The sequence below is a fragment of the Neomonachus schauinslandi genome, chromosome 3 (assembly GCF_002201575.2).
Source record: "Neomonachus schauinslandi chromosome 3, ASM220157v2, whole genome shotgun sequence".
In the NCBI taxonomy this organism is placed as follows: domain Eukaryota; kingdom Metazoa; phylum Chordata; class Mammalia; order Carnivora; family Phocidae; genus Neomonachus; species Neomonachus schauinslandi.
This window is the reverse complement of record NC_058405.1, coordinates 14,687,411-14,701,001: the sequence shown is the minus strand read 5'-3', so window position 1 is coordinate 14,701,001 and position 13,591 is coordinate 14,687,411. Positions and strand designations below refer to the sequence as shown.

At 39.5% G+C, this 13,591-nt stretch overlaps 1 protein-coding gene across 1 annotated transcript in view; it reads right to left on the bottom strand.

Annotated features, from left to right (window-relative positions):
* UGGT2 (UDP-glucose glycoprotein glucosyltransferase 2) overlaps positions 1-13,591 on the bottom strand; it is a 178,811-nt gene that overhangs the window by 102,967 nt on the left and 62,253 nt on the right. Inside the window, exon 11 of the mRNA XM_021695965.1 lies at positions 4,386-4,477. Coding sequence (XP_021551640.1) covers positions 4,386-4,477 — 92 coding nt within the window. The remainder of the gene's footprint in view (positions 1-4,385; positions 4,478-13,591) is intronic.

Here is a 13,591-nt window from a genome sequence, read left to right as displayed (position 1 = left end):
GCCAAGTAAGTGCCACGTTCTTTCCAAACAGAGCGCCTCTCACAACTCCTCAGGAAGTCCCAAGTGGTGCAGGTGAGGCCCAGACAGGTGGTCTCCCGCCCAGGTCCCGCAGCTGGTGCACAGAATGGGGATATGAAAGTTGTGGGAAGACAGTGCCTCCCTGTAGCTGTAAAGATAAGGCTTTACCGATTGTGGTAAAGTGTGCTTATGTTTGAAAAGGTAAAACTTTACCAGGCAAGAAAGAACTTTATTACTTTTTGAAACCAAGTGTTAAAATTCATATTTCTAATATTAACCTAACTGCTTCCTTAAAAAAATCCAATCATGGAAATCACTTCGCTTTTCAGAAATGAACAGAATCAGAATAAAGCAATATATGGATTTTAGAATACCATTCTCAGGGAGGTCTATAGAGATCTACACTTATTTTTATTTTTAAAGATTTTACTTTATTTAGGGGCACGTGGGTGGCTCAGTCAGTTAAGCATCTGCCTTCGGCTCATCTCCCTCTCCCTCTGTCTGCAACTCCCCTTGCTTGAGCTCTATCAAATGAATAAATAAATCCTAAAAAAAAAAAGATTTTATTTATTTGAGAGGGAGAGAGACAGAGATAGCAACAGAGATAGCAAGAGAGTAGGAGCAGGGAGGAAAGGGAGAATCACGTGGGCTCGATCCCAAGACCCTGGGATCATGACCTGAGCCCAAGGCAGATGCTTAACTGCCTGAGCCACCCAGGTGCCCCTAGAGATCTATATTTAAAAAGTAAAGATCTAATATCTGAACTCTTACAAAAGCAGTTTTTGGTTTTTTTTTTAAGTATTTCAAGTTGGCCTGGAGGACTTACCTCTGAACATCTGTATCCTAAGCAGTTCTGACCACTGCTTTACAAAGCACGCTTTTTAGCCTCCCCTCCCATCTATTAGAGGATGAGTGTGGTAGAGAGAGCACTAGCTTAGATACCACAAATCACCCTTCTAATAATAAGATTTAGCTACTTCACGTGTGGCTTCTTGAAGTTCTTAACCCCTTTAGTCTAAATTCTCTTATTTGTAAAATAAGAATTCTGGATTGCATTGCCAATGTTTTCTCCATTTTTAAAATTTTATGATGCTTACTGATCAGACACTTTTTTGGGGCAACAGAACTTTAATAGTCTCCATAGCTTTTGTATCTACCATCTTTGTAATCTCAATCTAGTTTCCAAGGAAAACCATCAATAGAAAGACCAGATCGAGTTACGGGGTACACTGGAAAGAGCATGAGATTTTAAATCCTGCTACTATTTGCCAGCTGTGTCCCTATCTTTGTGTGACATTTGAGTCTTCATTTCCCTGTCTAAAAAAGAGAATGGTGATAATCACTTTATAAGGCATTAAGATTAAATTAATTCCCTACTGGGCACACAGTTGCCCTCAATAAGCATGTTTCTTCCTTGCTCTTTTCAAATCTTGAATTTTGGCTACCAATTAAAAAAAATGGTTCTTTAAATGTGCTAGGTCTGTTTATCAGGAAAACTCCTTATATCTCTGGAGTTTGAAACAATATAATTTATCATGCTTCTCTTTTAAATAGTTACTATCTTTAGATTTGCTCAGAGCCCTTCACTGGCTTCTCCTGCCCTAGAGAGGAAAGGTGAAAATCCGAAACCTGGTTGCACAATCTGCCCCTTGCCCACCTGTGTGACCTCAGCTTCTTCTGGCTCCTCCTCACTCCACAGCCTGGCCACAGGAGTGGATTTTCATTTTCTCAAATGTGTCACTGCTTGCAGAACCCCCACCCCCCACTTTGCCTGATCTGTCCTTTAAGTGTTAGCTTAAATGATCACTTCCTTGAAGAAATCTGACATTTCTACTGTCCCCATGTTCCACCAAGAACTAGTTTAAATCTCTGGAGTTACATACTCCCAGGGCACTGCACTTTATCTTTTGTAAACTTACTGCACTATCATCATATATTTACTATCAGTTATCCCACTAGACCACTTATTTCTGTCTTCTTCACCACTACACCCCCAATATCTACCAGTTTCTATAGCATAGTAGGCACTCAGATATTCACTGGATTCAATTTTAATATTGATTTTATAATACTGAATTTTAATGTTACATGCATTACAAATACATATTTAATCAAGAGCCCCGAAGGATTCTGAGCCAGACAACTTCATTAAGACACAGAGAAAAACCACCCAAGTAGGGATATCAAGACACCTTTGTTTTGTCTTTCTTTCTGGTAGGTATACTGTGGGGACACAGCTCAAGCAGAACAGGTTGGCTATCAAAATGATTAACATCCACTTTGTACCAGTTTGTCTGCTCAAATCTGTGGTTGAGGTGATTGCTTAGAGAAAAAGATGTGTCAGTGGTTCTAAGGTAGAGATGTGAGACACCATTTATGGACCTCCTCAAATTTACTCAGCCTTACCTGCCTTCCTCCCTGGCCATGGGAGGTAAAACTTTACCAGGCAAGAAAGAACTTTATTACTTTTTGAAACCAAGTGTTAAAATTCATATTTCTAATATTAACCTAACTGCTTCCTTAAAAAGCCTGGTAAAGTTTTACCTTTTCAAACATCCCCGGGGGGATGAGAGCCAGGCTTGGACCAGGCCTTGACTCAACCAGTGCCGACCGGCTGGGCCCACCGAGGCTCGGGCCCCTCCCACTACTTCCAGGGTCCAAAGGCAAGGACTGCATCAGTCTTCTACAACCCACAATGCAGGGAGAGATGGGCAGTAGGAAAGAAGCGTAAAATAATTCCTCACTCCCGTTCTTTCCCCAAACGGGTAATTCTGCAATACTAGTCACAGGGGACCTCTCTCTGGATCTAGGATATAACCTCAGGAACATGACATTTTCCTTCCTTCTCCTCTTTCCTGAATCATTCTCTTCCAGGATCCACACTGATTTTATTCTCCATGTTCTGATTTCTTTCTGGGAATTTATTTTGTGCTAAAAATGTTAGAAGATATAAACATCCTCACATCTTTTCTTGTCCTCCTTGAAGGGCCTCAGAGGAGATGCAGCTAGTGATCACATCAGTGAGGAACAGAATGTGTCACAAGTTGCACAGATCACTACCCACCAGCTGCAGGAGCTAAGGGGGCTGTATTTCCTGAATAACCTGCAGCCTTTCTAAATAACTGGGCAAAGTGTTCCTGCTATGAAAACCTTCCCAAAATCTACCCACCACTTACTCCCTCTCTTAAACCCGTTTTCACCATTCCTGAGCACAGATGGAATTTCTGTCCTGCTGAGGCTTGCAGGCCAGCAGCTAACAACCGCTTTACTCCTGCTGTGGATAGTGCTTACCCGATGTATCTTAGCTATCACTTTCCCCAAGGATCCAACTAAATAAAGAGAAAAGCCTCATTTGGGCTACTGTATTTCTCAGTCTTTCGTACATTTTCCTACTCTTCCCAAACCGGTAAGAAAAGGAAATAAACATTTAATCAATTGAAGTTCAATGGAAGTATATTCAATTGAATTAAAATTGAATATCTGAACTAAAGTATTGTGTTTACTAAATTTATCTTATAAATATAAATTTTTAAAGTAGTTTTATGCTTCTCTTTAAAAGTAAAATAAATTCAGTTTGGTTTTTCTTCTATTTGGCCCATGATTAATTTGTGGATCAATGCTCATGACAAATACAAGACTTTCTAATTTTGCCCTACAGCATTTTTTTTTAAACATTTTATTTGCCGGGGGGGGGGACACACGAGCAGTGGGATGCACAGAGGGAGAGGAAGAAGCAGGCTCCCTGCTGAGCAGGGAGACCAACATGGGGCTCGATCCCAGGACCCCGAAATCCGGACCTGAGCCAAAGGCAGACACTTAACCGAATGAGCCGCCCAGGTGCCCCTGCTCTACAGCATTTTTTAATAATTTTTTTTTTGACCTACGAAAATAGACAACACCCTGAATTCTACAATTTCAAATTTCCTTTCTGACAAATACAAGTACTTTAAACTCTTTCTGTTAATTCCATTCTTCTGGGAAAATGTCCTGTGCTCCTTTCAATTCCTTTCTGGAGGGTAGAGTCCCTGGCTGCTCAGTGCAGTCCCATGGAACTTCCCTGCTAAAGGACAGACCTACTAAGGAAAGACAATTTCCAAAAATGTGACAAGTACAGGCGCAAGGTTTAGAAACTTTAGTTTTCACATCTGAGCAAATGTCTCCAAGGTCTCTCCCAGGTCTGCATCCTAAGACATTTGAGAGTATTCTAGCAAAATAATAGAATTGTTTTGCACAAAAACATGTCTTTGCTTTACCTTTAAAGTGATTATTTGCATTTTGGCAAATACTAAATATTTTCCCTTATATAAATCACAGTTCATATTAATATAAACTAATACACAGTTTTGTATTAGTAATTTAATACTTACCTAAAAGGATCATAAGCACTCATATCAACACGAAGTCCATTTATGAACAGACAAGCATCACCTGGCTGAATTTCAAATCTATCATGAAGACCCTTGAAATAGAGCAGGGTAATAGTCAACCAAGTCATAGAACAACAGCACGATCTATGCCAGGAATCGGCAAACTTTATACAGAGTTATACAGTAAATATTTTAGGCTCTGCTGGCCATGTCATCTCTGTTGCAACCACTCAACTCTCTTCTGTAGCACAGAAGCAGCCACACAACATGTAAACCAACGGGCATGACTGTGTTCCAAGGGAACTTGTATTTATGAAAAGAGGCGGCAGGCCAGATTCGACCTATACATGGCTAGTAGCCTGCCCACCCCTAAGCTAAGTGATGGAAAGCTCATGATAGGTTAGAGACACAAATACCTGAATATTTTGATTCTGCAATATATATTAAAGTTCTAATTCTAGGGCAATTACTTACCTAATATATCTTACAACGTGTGTGTGCATGTAGGCGCATACACACTTAGAATTTGATAGTTGCCACACTCCTAGTCTTTAATATCCCAAGACTCAAAACTTTGGTGTATTTATAAACATCTGTTGGAGATCACTCTAAATTCATAAAGGTGAAACACATAATGCAGTGTTTCAATGTTCATCTTCTTTTCATTCAGTAGATGTTCCCTGAGCACCTGCTTTGAGCTAGAAACCAATCCAGGCACTAGGGCAGTAACAAAAGTAAAGAATGTAATGTTCTTGCCAGTACAGAATAGTTATTAAGATAGTGGTGAGGGGGGGTCATATCAACTTTAAATCCTAGTCTTGCTATTTAGTCTTGGAAGAGTTGGACAAAGTTACTTTGCTTCCATATGTCTCCGTTTCCTCATCTGGAAAATGGAGTACTTACTTCTATCTCACAGGTAATAAAGTATAAATGTGATATATATCTGTGTCTGGTCACACAGGCAGCACTCACAAGTGAAGCTTTTATTACTATTATTATTAGGGCAGGCAAATTCATTTAAAAGGAAAAACAACTTCAAAACAGTACATTTCAGTGATGCCACATGGTAAGTGACCTAACAGAAGTTAGTTTAAATTATTCTAGAAAGGCAGGTGAAGCAACTAACAAGAAGAGATTCAGAGAAGGTTTGGCAGAGGTGAATTTTTCTGTATGTTATCACCACAACAGTTTACATAAAGAGGAGAGAAGGAACTAAATTTGTAACAGGACAGAAAATATTTCCACTTGATTTATACAGAATACTAGCAAGAGGTTAAACTCTAACATGAGAAGATTCATAGGTGAAACTCTGATTTATCTTTAACTATTTCTATGCCTTTCTATCAAACACTTATTCTAAGAAATCTGCACTCTAACTTCAAAATCTACAGATGCCTAATGAACTCATCGCTTATTTTCCCAAAACTTGCACTGAACCCTCATACACATTATGTCAAGCTCTCTCCAGCACTTCATTCATTTTAGGCATCTCAATAATAAGAAGAAAGCACATCAAGCACACAGATCTATACTAAATTGCTAATTCCCTCCAGAATGTTGATGTTGGCTGCAGTGCCTTGAACAAAGATCGTCAAAACAGGGTAACCAATTGAACTCAGTGGATCTGACTGCTGAAATACTGTCTGTCAGTCTACTGGAGACCGCTGCTGACAAATTCTTTCTCATTCCCCTCAGAGGAGTAAGCCTCTTACTCCTCTGTAAGGAAAATTACCCAGTGTACGATTTAAGGCAGATTTTTGCAAATCAAGAGGTTAAGACTTCAGTTTCCAGCGATAGGATGAACCAGAGATCTTGAAATCCTACTAAAAAATGCTAGATTAAAATATGAATAATGTCCTCTAAATAGATGGTTTAGTTTTTAAAAGTAAAGACTTCATTTAAGGGCAGAGAAGAGGTAGGAATATGAGTCCAAGGATATAAGCAAACACTGAAGGCCCTGTACCTAGGAAATCTCAAGCTTCCTAGGTGGCCTAAAGCTTGGGGCTTAGAGGGCTGATCTCAGAAGGACAGCAGGCGAAGCTTTGGGCCCACTCAGGGCAGGGAGGAGCGTAAGAGATATCCTATGCACACAAATGAGTTTTACACTCACAGTGAAAGGTGACCTAGAAAACAAATTGCCCCGCAGAAACAGCATAGAAGCTTGCTGGTCTCACCTTGGTTCTTGGTGAGGTAAGAACAGGTCTTCTTTCTTTCTTTTTTTTAAAGATTTTATTTATTTATGTGAGAGAGAGAGCACGCACACAAGCAGGAGAGGCAGAGAGAGAGGGAGAAGCAGACTCCCCATTGAGCTGGGAGCCCGATGCGGGGCTTGATCCCAGGACCGAGATCATGACCTGAGCCAAAGGCAGACGCTTAACCATCTGAGCCACCCAGGTGCCCCAAGAACAGGTTTTCAATAAGAATTCATGACCTCTTTCATCTTCATAGGAGCTTGAGGCTGATTTCACATTATTTTTAAGGTCCAAAAAATATACACTGACCTTTTATTTGAAGTGGTGTTAAGTTGGGAGTGCTCTTTGGCTTTGAGCAGAAACAAACAAATTCCCAATGAGAAACAGAACTTCATTAAAAAAAAAGAGGGACTACATTGCAACATATCCCCCTTTAACAATAGATGGAGCTGGGCCATTACCTGAAGCTAAAAAAATTCCAACTGAGCGGATCTCAGAAGACTGGTTTGAGCTCTCTAATGGTAAATTTTTTTTATAACTATGTCTGGAGGCCCTTAAGCTGAAACTGCATCCATCTGAAGTCAGATATATCTTAATGTAGGAGATGTCCTTTTGTTTTTTTTTTCCCCAGGATGAGTGATGAGAGAAGATAAAATTTAAAAAAAAAATGTTCTACAGAAGAACTTTTGGAAAGGATATTCTAATTTAGGGATTTTCTTCAGAATTCTAAAATTTTCATACCTTTTAAGTAATTAGTTCACATAATTAGAAAAAGTGTGAGCTTTTATTTGGATTAGGTATAATCCTTTACTTGGATTTTGTATTTAAATACCTGCATTTGGTTTATTACATAATTATGAAATTGAAACAATAGGTTTCACAACTACTGAAGTAAAAAAAAGTTACCAGATTACCCTCTCATATGTCCATTTTATTCCCCCAAATGAAAAAATGTTATGGAATTAAACAGCTCTTACAGTAAACAATAACACATACACATTGGACTGACATTTAAAAATCACCAAAAGTAGGGGCACCTGGGTGGCTCAGTTGTTAAGAGTCTGCCTTCGGCTCAGGTCATGATCCCTGACCTGATTGAGCCCCACATTGGGCTCCCTGCTCCTCGGGAAGCCTGCTTCTCCCTCTCCCTCTCCCACTCCCCCTGTTTGTGTTCCCTCTCTCACTGTGTCTCTGTCAAATAAATAGAAAAATATCTTTAAAAAAAATAAAATCACCAAAAGTAGATTCTGACCAATATCTGATTAAAATAACAATTCTGAACTTCAAAGGGAAATCTGCTGTACTTTGGAGTGAAAGCAGTTGCCTCCTGAATAAAACCAAACCCAAATTCACTTATATAACTTCAGCATGGTCAAATCTTCTGAATAATCTCTGCATGAGTTCAAAGTCAAACCATATAAAAACCTATACACAGGGACGCCTGCGTGGCTCAGATGGTTAAGCATCTGCCTCCGGCTCAGGTCATGATCCCAGGGTCCTGGGATCGAGCCCCACATCGGGCTCTGTGCTCAGCAGGGACCCTGCTTCTCCCTCTCCCTCTGCCTGCCTGTCTGCCTATTTGTGATCTCTCTCTCTCTTTCTGTCAAATAAATAGATAAAAAATCTTAAAAAAAAAAAAACCCAAAACCTATACACAAAGAATTCTCATGCTCATTCAAGCACCTTTCACCCGGTCTCACGGCCCCTCTTGGTGGCCCAAAGAGGTGATTGGGGTTTTCTCCCCAGTTTCTTATTCATCCTTCTGGTGTTCCTTTATGCAAACACTAAAATATACAAATAAATATCTTGTTTTCCCTGTTTTCTTTCACAAAAGAGAGACTTGCTGAGGGCAATATCAAACTTTCGAATTCGTAAAATCTGGTGTCTCAGTTTAACTCTGATCTGTATTTCTTATTATGAGTGAAGATAGATCATTTTACATATTAAAGACCACTATTATTTCTTTGTCATATGTAAAACTTTTATTTATGTGTTGTACGGGAATTGTACTCTTTGGTGTGGATGGATGAGATGCCACAGCAGTGACCTATGTCCAGCGTGTTCGTGTGCCCAGTCCATGCTCAGGAACACTGAAGGGACACCCCAGGATTCCCGGCCTTCTAGTCACCACCACCCTCTCCTCTAAAACTGGAACTCCAGGTTTTTTTTTTTTTAGGCACCACTCACACTCATATCCCACGTGGTTGTGGGTAACATGAACTTCTAGTCCGATCGCATTTAGCCAAGATTAATAACACGAAATCCATGACCATCCTTGTCTTTCTCCCAGCATGCTCTGAGGGAGACGGCTAACCAAGATGACCATATACACCATGATTATTTATTTTACTGATTAAATTCAGATTTCTTGCTCTGAACGCAAAGCTATGTCAAAATTATTTCACTGACTCCAAATGGAGGAGAGATGGAGAAGGTGAGGCAGCAGTGGCCCCGGGGACCCTGACCAGGCTGGAGCAGCTGGGGGCCACCACAGATGAAGAGTGACAAGGCATGATGGTTGCTAACAGGCTGTGCTGGTGCGCACGTGGGGCAGGTCCCTACTGCTCTTTTAATGTTTCAGAGTATTCCTGGCTAGGATTCCTTGCCTATCTTTTTCACATGAATTTTTAGATTCGTCAAGTATCAGAAAAAAAGAAACTCTTGATATTTTTATTAGGTTCTGATTACATCTATAAATTAACTTAGAACTGACTTTGTTGTAATCTTCCAACATAAGAACGCCCATGGGGCGCCTGGGTGGCTCAGTCGTTGAGCATCTGCCTTGGGCTCGGGTCATGGTCCCGGGGTCCTGGGATTGAGCTCCACATCGGGCTCCCCGCTCCACAGGAAGCCTGCTTCTCCCTCTCCCACTCCTCCTGCTTGTGTTCCCTCTCTCACTGTGTCTCTCTCTGTCAAATAAATAAAATCTTAAAAAAAAAAAAAAAAAGAACCAACGCCTACAAGGAGTGTTTCAAATTCTTCCTTATATAGGCTTTATCCACTTATTACTAGATGCTGTTTCTTTTGCTATTATGAGTCTTTTTCTTTTCTTTCTCAAATCTTCCAACTAGCTGTCTACAATACATGGAGCCTATTGGTTTATATATATATATATAAATATATATATATATTAATCGTGTAACCTATTACCTTTTGTTGTGGACTAAAGCATGTCCCTCTCCAAATTCAAATACTGAAACCCTAACCCCCATTGTGACTATATTTAGAGATGGGGACTTTAGGGATGTAAATAGGGTGAAATGAGGCCATGAGGGTGGTACGCTTCGTATGCATAGAGGAAAGGCCATGGAAAGACACAGTGAGAAGGTGGCTGTCTGTCTATGAGCCAGGAAGAGAGCCCTCACTAGAAACAGTCTGCCAAAACCACCATCTGGTTAGGCTCCCAACCTACAAGAAAATAACTTTTTTTTGCAGCCACCCAGGTCGCAGCAGCCTGAGCAGACTAGTACACCTTTCTATCTCTGGTTTTTGGCTTTTTTAGCGATTCTCTTACACCTCATCTTCCCCAAAGTTTACACTTCAACATATTTCTCTTGACAAATAACGTTGGCTAAGAGCTAATACAATAATAAATTACAGTGACAATAATGAGCCTCACTGTCTTGTTCCTGATTTTGGTGAATATGCCCCTAGTACTTTTCCACTAGTAAGATGCTGGTTTTTAAGCCAAGATATACACAAATACACACGCACACACTTTTAATCACGTTTTAAAAAAGTATCACTGATTCCCTTATGAAGGTTTTTTTAATTAATTTTTTTACAATCAGGAATAGGTCTTGAATTGTGTAAAATGCTTTTCCACCTCTATGGAGATAATCATGCTACTTTACAACTAATATCTTTTTTTTTTTCCCCCAGCTCTGTTATTTATTCATCTTCCACTCGGTCTAAAAAGCCATAAACCTTGCAATGATGGATGCAAATCATCTCAGACAATTAGTTCCAATTGTGTGATAGCAAATTTGAACTCTCTGCAGTTTAATAATCAGAAAGCCTTGGAACTTGGATGGGAGTGAAATCAGGAAGAAAAGGGGGTGCTGCTTGAGACAAACTGAGGGTTCTAGAGGGGAGGGGGTTGGGGGGATGGGTTAGCCTGGTGATGGGTATTAAAGAGGGCACATACTGAATGGAGCACTGGGTGTTATACGCAAACAATGAATCATGGAACACTAAATCAGAAACTAATGATGTAATGTATCATAATTAACATAATAAAATTAAAAAAAAAGAAGGGCTATAAGTTTACCTTGAAGAATGGAAGATTCAAGGACTCACAAGAGCTGTCTTCAAATTTATGAAGGCTGACACAGGCATGGGGCTAGCCATGTTTTCACAGACCCCAGAGGTTGGTGCCCCGACCAGTGGGAGAAAGATTTTGTCCCAATGAAATGAATTTTCTAATACTAAGGGCTTCTCAAATGGGACCAGTCTCTCAGGAGGAAATAAATTTCCCTTTATTTCAGATGCTCATAATAAGCTGGTTCATGCATGACATGGAGATACAAGGTGGAGGGTTGAGTATCATGTGTCTGTCTGAGAATGTCTGTGGGTTTGTGGCCATGTATGGGTTATTCAGAAAATGGGGGTTTAAATGGATGACCTCCTAGGGTTCCTGTGACCCTAGGTGGCTGTAATAACTGTCACGGGCAGATTATTTCTCCAAGTCCTCCTTTTTAACATATCTAGTACATCCAATCCAGTGCATCTATGGATTCACTTTATTTTTTAACAACCAGTGAGTGCATATGGGTGGAAAGAGGCTAGCCTGGGGTTTAGATGTGGGTTTATCCTAATCACTGCCATTACTAGTGGTGTGACCTCTGGCAACTACAACTAATATTTTAATGTTGTTATATGAATAGATTTCTTAATATTGAACCATCCTTGCATTCCTCAAATAAACTTCATTTAATTATGATATATTATCCTTTTATTAGTTTTGCCATTTTTGTCTTTTAATGCATTAATTTTTAACATGTATTAATTTCTTCTTTCTTTTGATTTTCTTTATTGCTCTTTTCCTAACCTTTTTTTTTTTTTTGAAGATTTTGTTTATTTATTTGTCAGAGAGAGAGAGCATAAGCAGGGGGAGCAGCAGAGGGAGAAGCAGGCCCCCTGCTGAGCAAGGAGCCTGACGTGGGGCTCAGTCCCAGGACCCTGGGATCATGGCCTGAGCTGAAGGCAGACACTTAACTGACCGAGCCAAGCATCCCATTTTCCTAACCTTTTAGGTCCAGTATTAATTCCTTTATTTTTATTCTTTCTTTTTTACTGATGTAAGATTTTAAGGCTTTTCTCTGAACTTTGTTTTGTGCCCCAAAGATTCTAATAGCTTGTGTTTTTAAACATCATCAAGAAATACTGCAGTTTTGGGGCACCTGATGGCTCAGTTGGTTAAGTGTCTGACTTGATCTCAGGCCTTGATCTCAAGGTCGGGAGTTCAGGCCCTGTGCTGGGTATGGAGCCTACTTGTAAAAAAATACTGCAATTTTGACATGTATTTTATTTTTCCTTCTACTTAAGAGTAAATAGAGTTTTAATTTCTTGGTAAATAAGCCCTTTCTCCTGATTTTGTTACCAACTTCTAGTTTGACTGCACTGGAATGAGAGAATTCTTTTCTATCATATCTACTTTCTAGATTTTTTTTTTTTTTTTGCCATTTACTCCATAAAAACTTGAGAAGAGGTATATTTTCTCTATTATCAGGATACAAAATCTATTATATATCTGGAAGACTTATCACATTGATAATGTTGCTTGGTTGTCAATATCTTTACTTATTTTTTTGACTACATCAGTCTTAGGTAAATTCTGCTTTTCCTTCCATCCCTAGTAGTTTCTGTTTTATGAATGTTGCTACAGTGCTTTGATGTATAGATACTAATACCTGCGATATTTTATTAGTATTATACAGGGCCCTTTTTTGCTCATTAATATTTTTAGGCCTGAATTTGGCTTTATGGTATTAAGATCACTACCCCTGCAGCACAGCATTTGCTTGGTTCACCTTTGCCCCAACTTTAATTTTTAACATTTCTGAATTAGTTTAAGAGTTTTTATTTCACATACATTTATCTGCCCAATGATTCAAACTGAAAACTTTTCTAATGTTAAGCTTATCTACATTTATTGGTATGACAGAGATTAGCCTCAATGGTCATTCTTTCCTGCTGTATTTACTCTTCCTAGGTGTAATTTTTTTTTTTAAAGAGATTTTATTTATTTATTTTGAGAGAGAGAGGGAAAAAGAGAACCCAAGCGAGGGAAGGGACAGAGACAGAGGGAGAGAATCTCAAGCAGACTCCGTACTGAGTGTGGTGACTGAGGTGGTGCTCAATCTCACAAGTCTGAGATCATGACCGGAGCTCAACTCAAGAGTCAGACACTTAACTGACTAAGCCACCCAGGCGCCCTGTCTTTCTAGATGTTGTTTTTTTTTTTAAATGTCATTCACAAATGGTTTGGTCTGTGCGTGTGTGTGTGTATTTTTTTTTTGTTGTTCTTTTCCTGCTTGGGAAGATTAGACTTTTGCTCCACTAGTTACTATTACACATGTATCATCATGTAATACCCTCAGTCATCTCTTCTCTAAATGGTATCTAATGACTCTATTACAAAAAATAATAAAGTCAGTTGCTGACCTCTTCCTGCTGCCTCTCCTATTGCACGGCCCAACCTCACTCAATAGTTTTCTACTCTTTAGTGGTTAACTATGTACTTTTAATATGTTTAGGCTTTGAAGCACTGCTTGACTTTTCAGCTTTAATCCAATTGGCTGATTCCCAAGTATCTAAGGTAGGGCAATCAGAAAGTTTATTCTATTTTCTACCTCCCTCACTACCTGTATTAGCTGCAATACTGTATCACGTCAGAGCAGGTGCTCTTTACATACTACATAACGACTCCTTCCCTGAGGTTTGGCAGTTACTCTGCCAAAGTATCTTCAGTTAGTCCTTGGTTGGAAGAAATTCCTCAGAAGGCACTCTTTC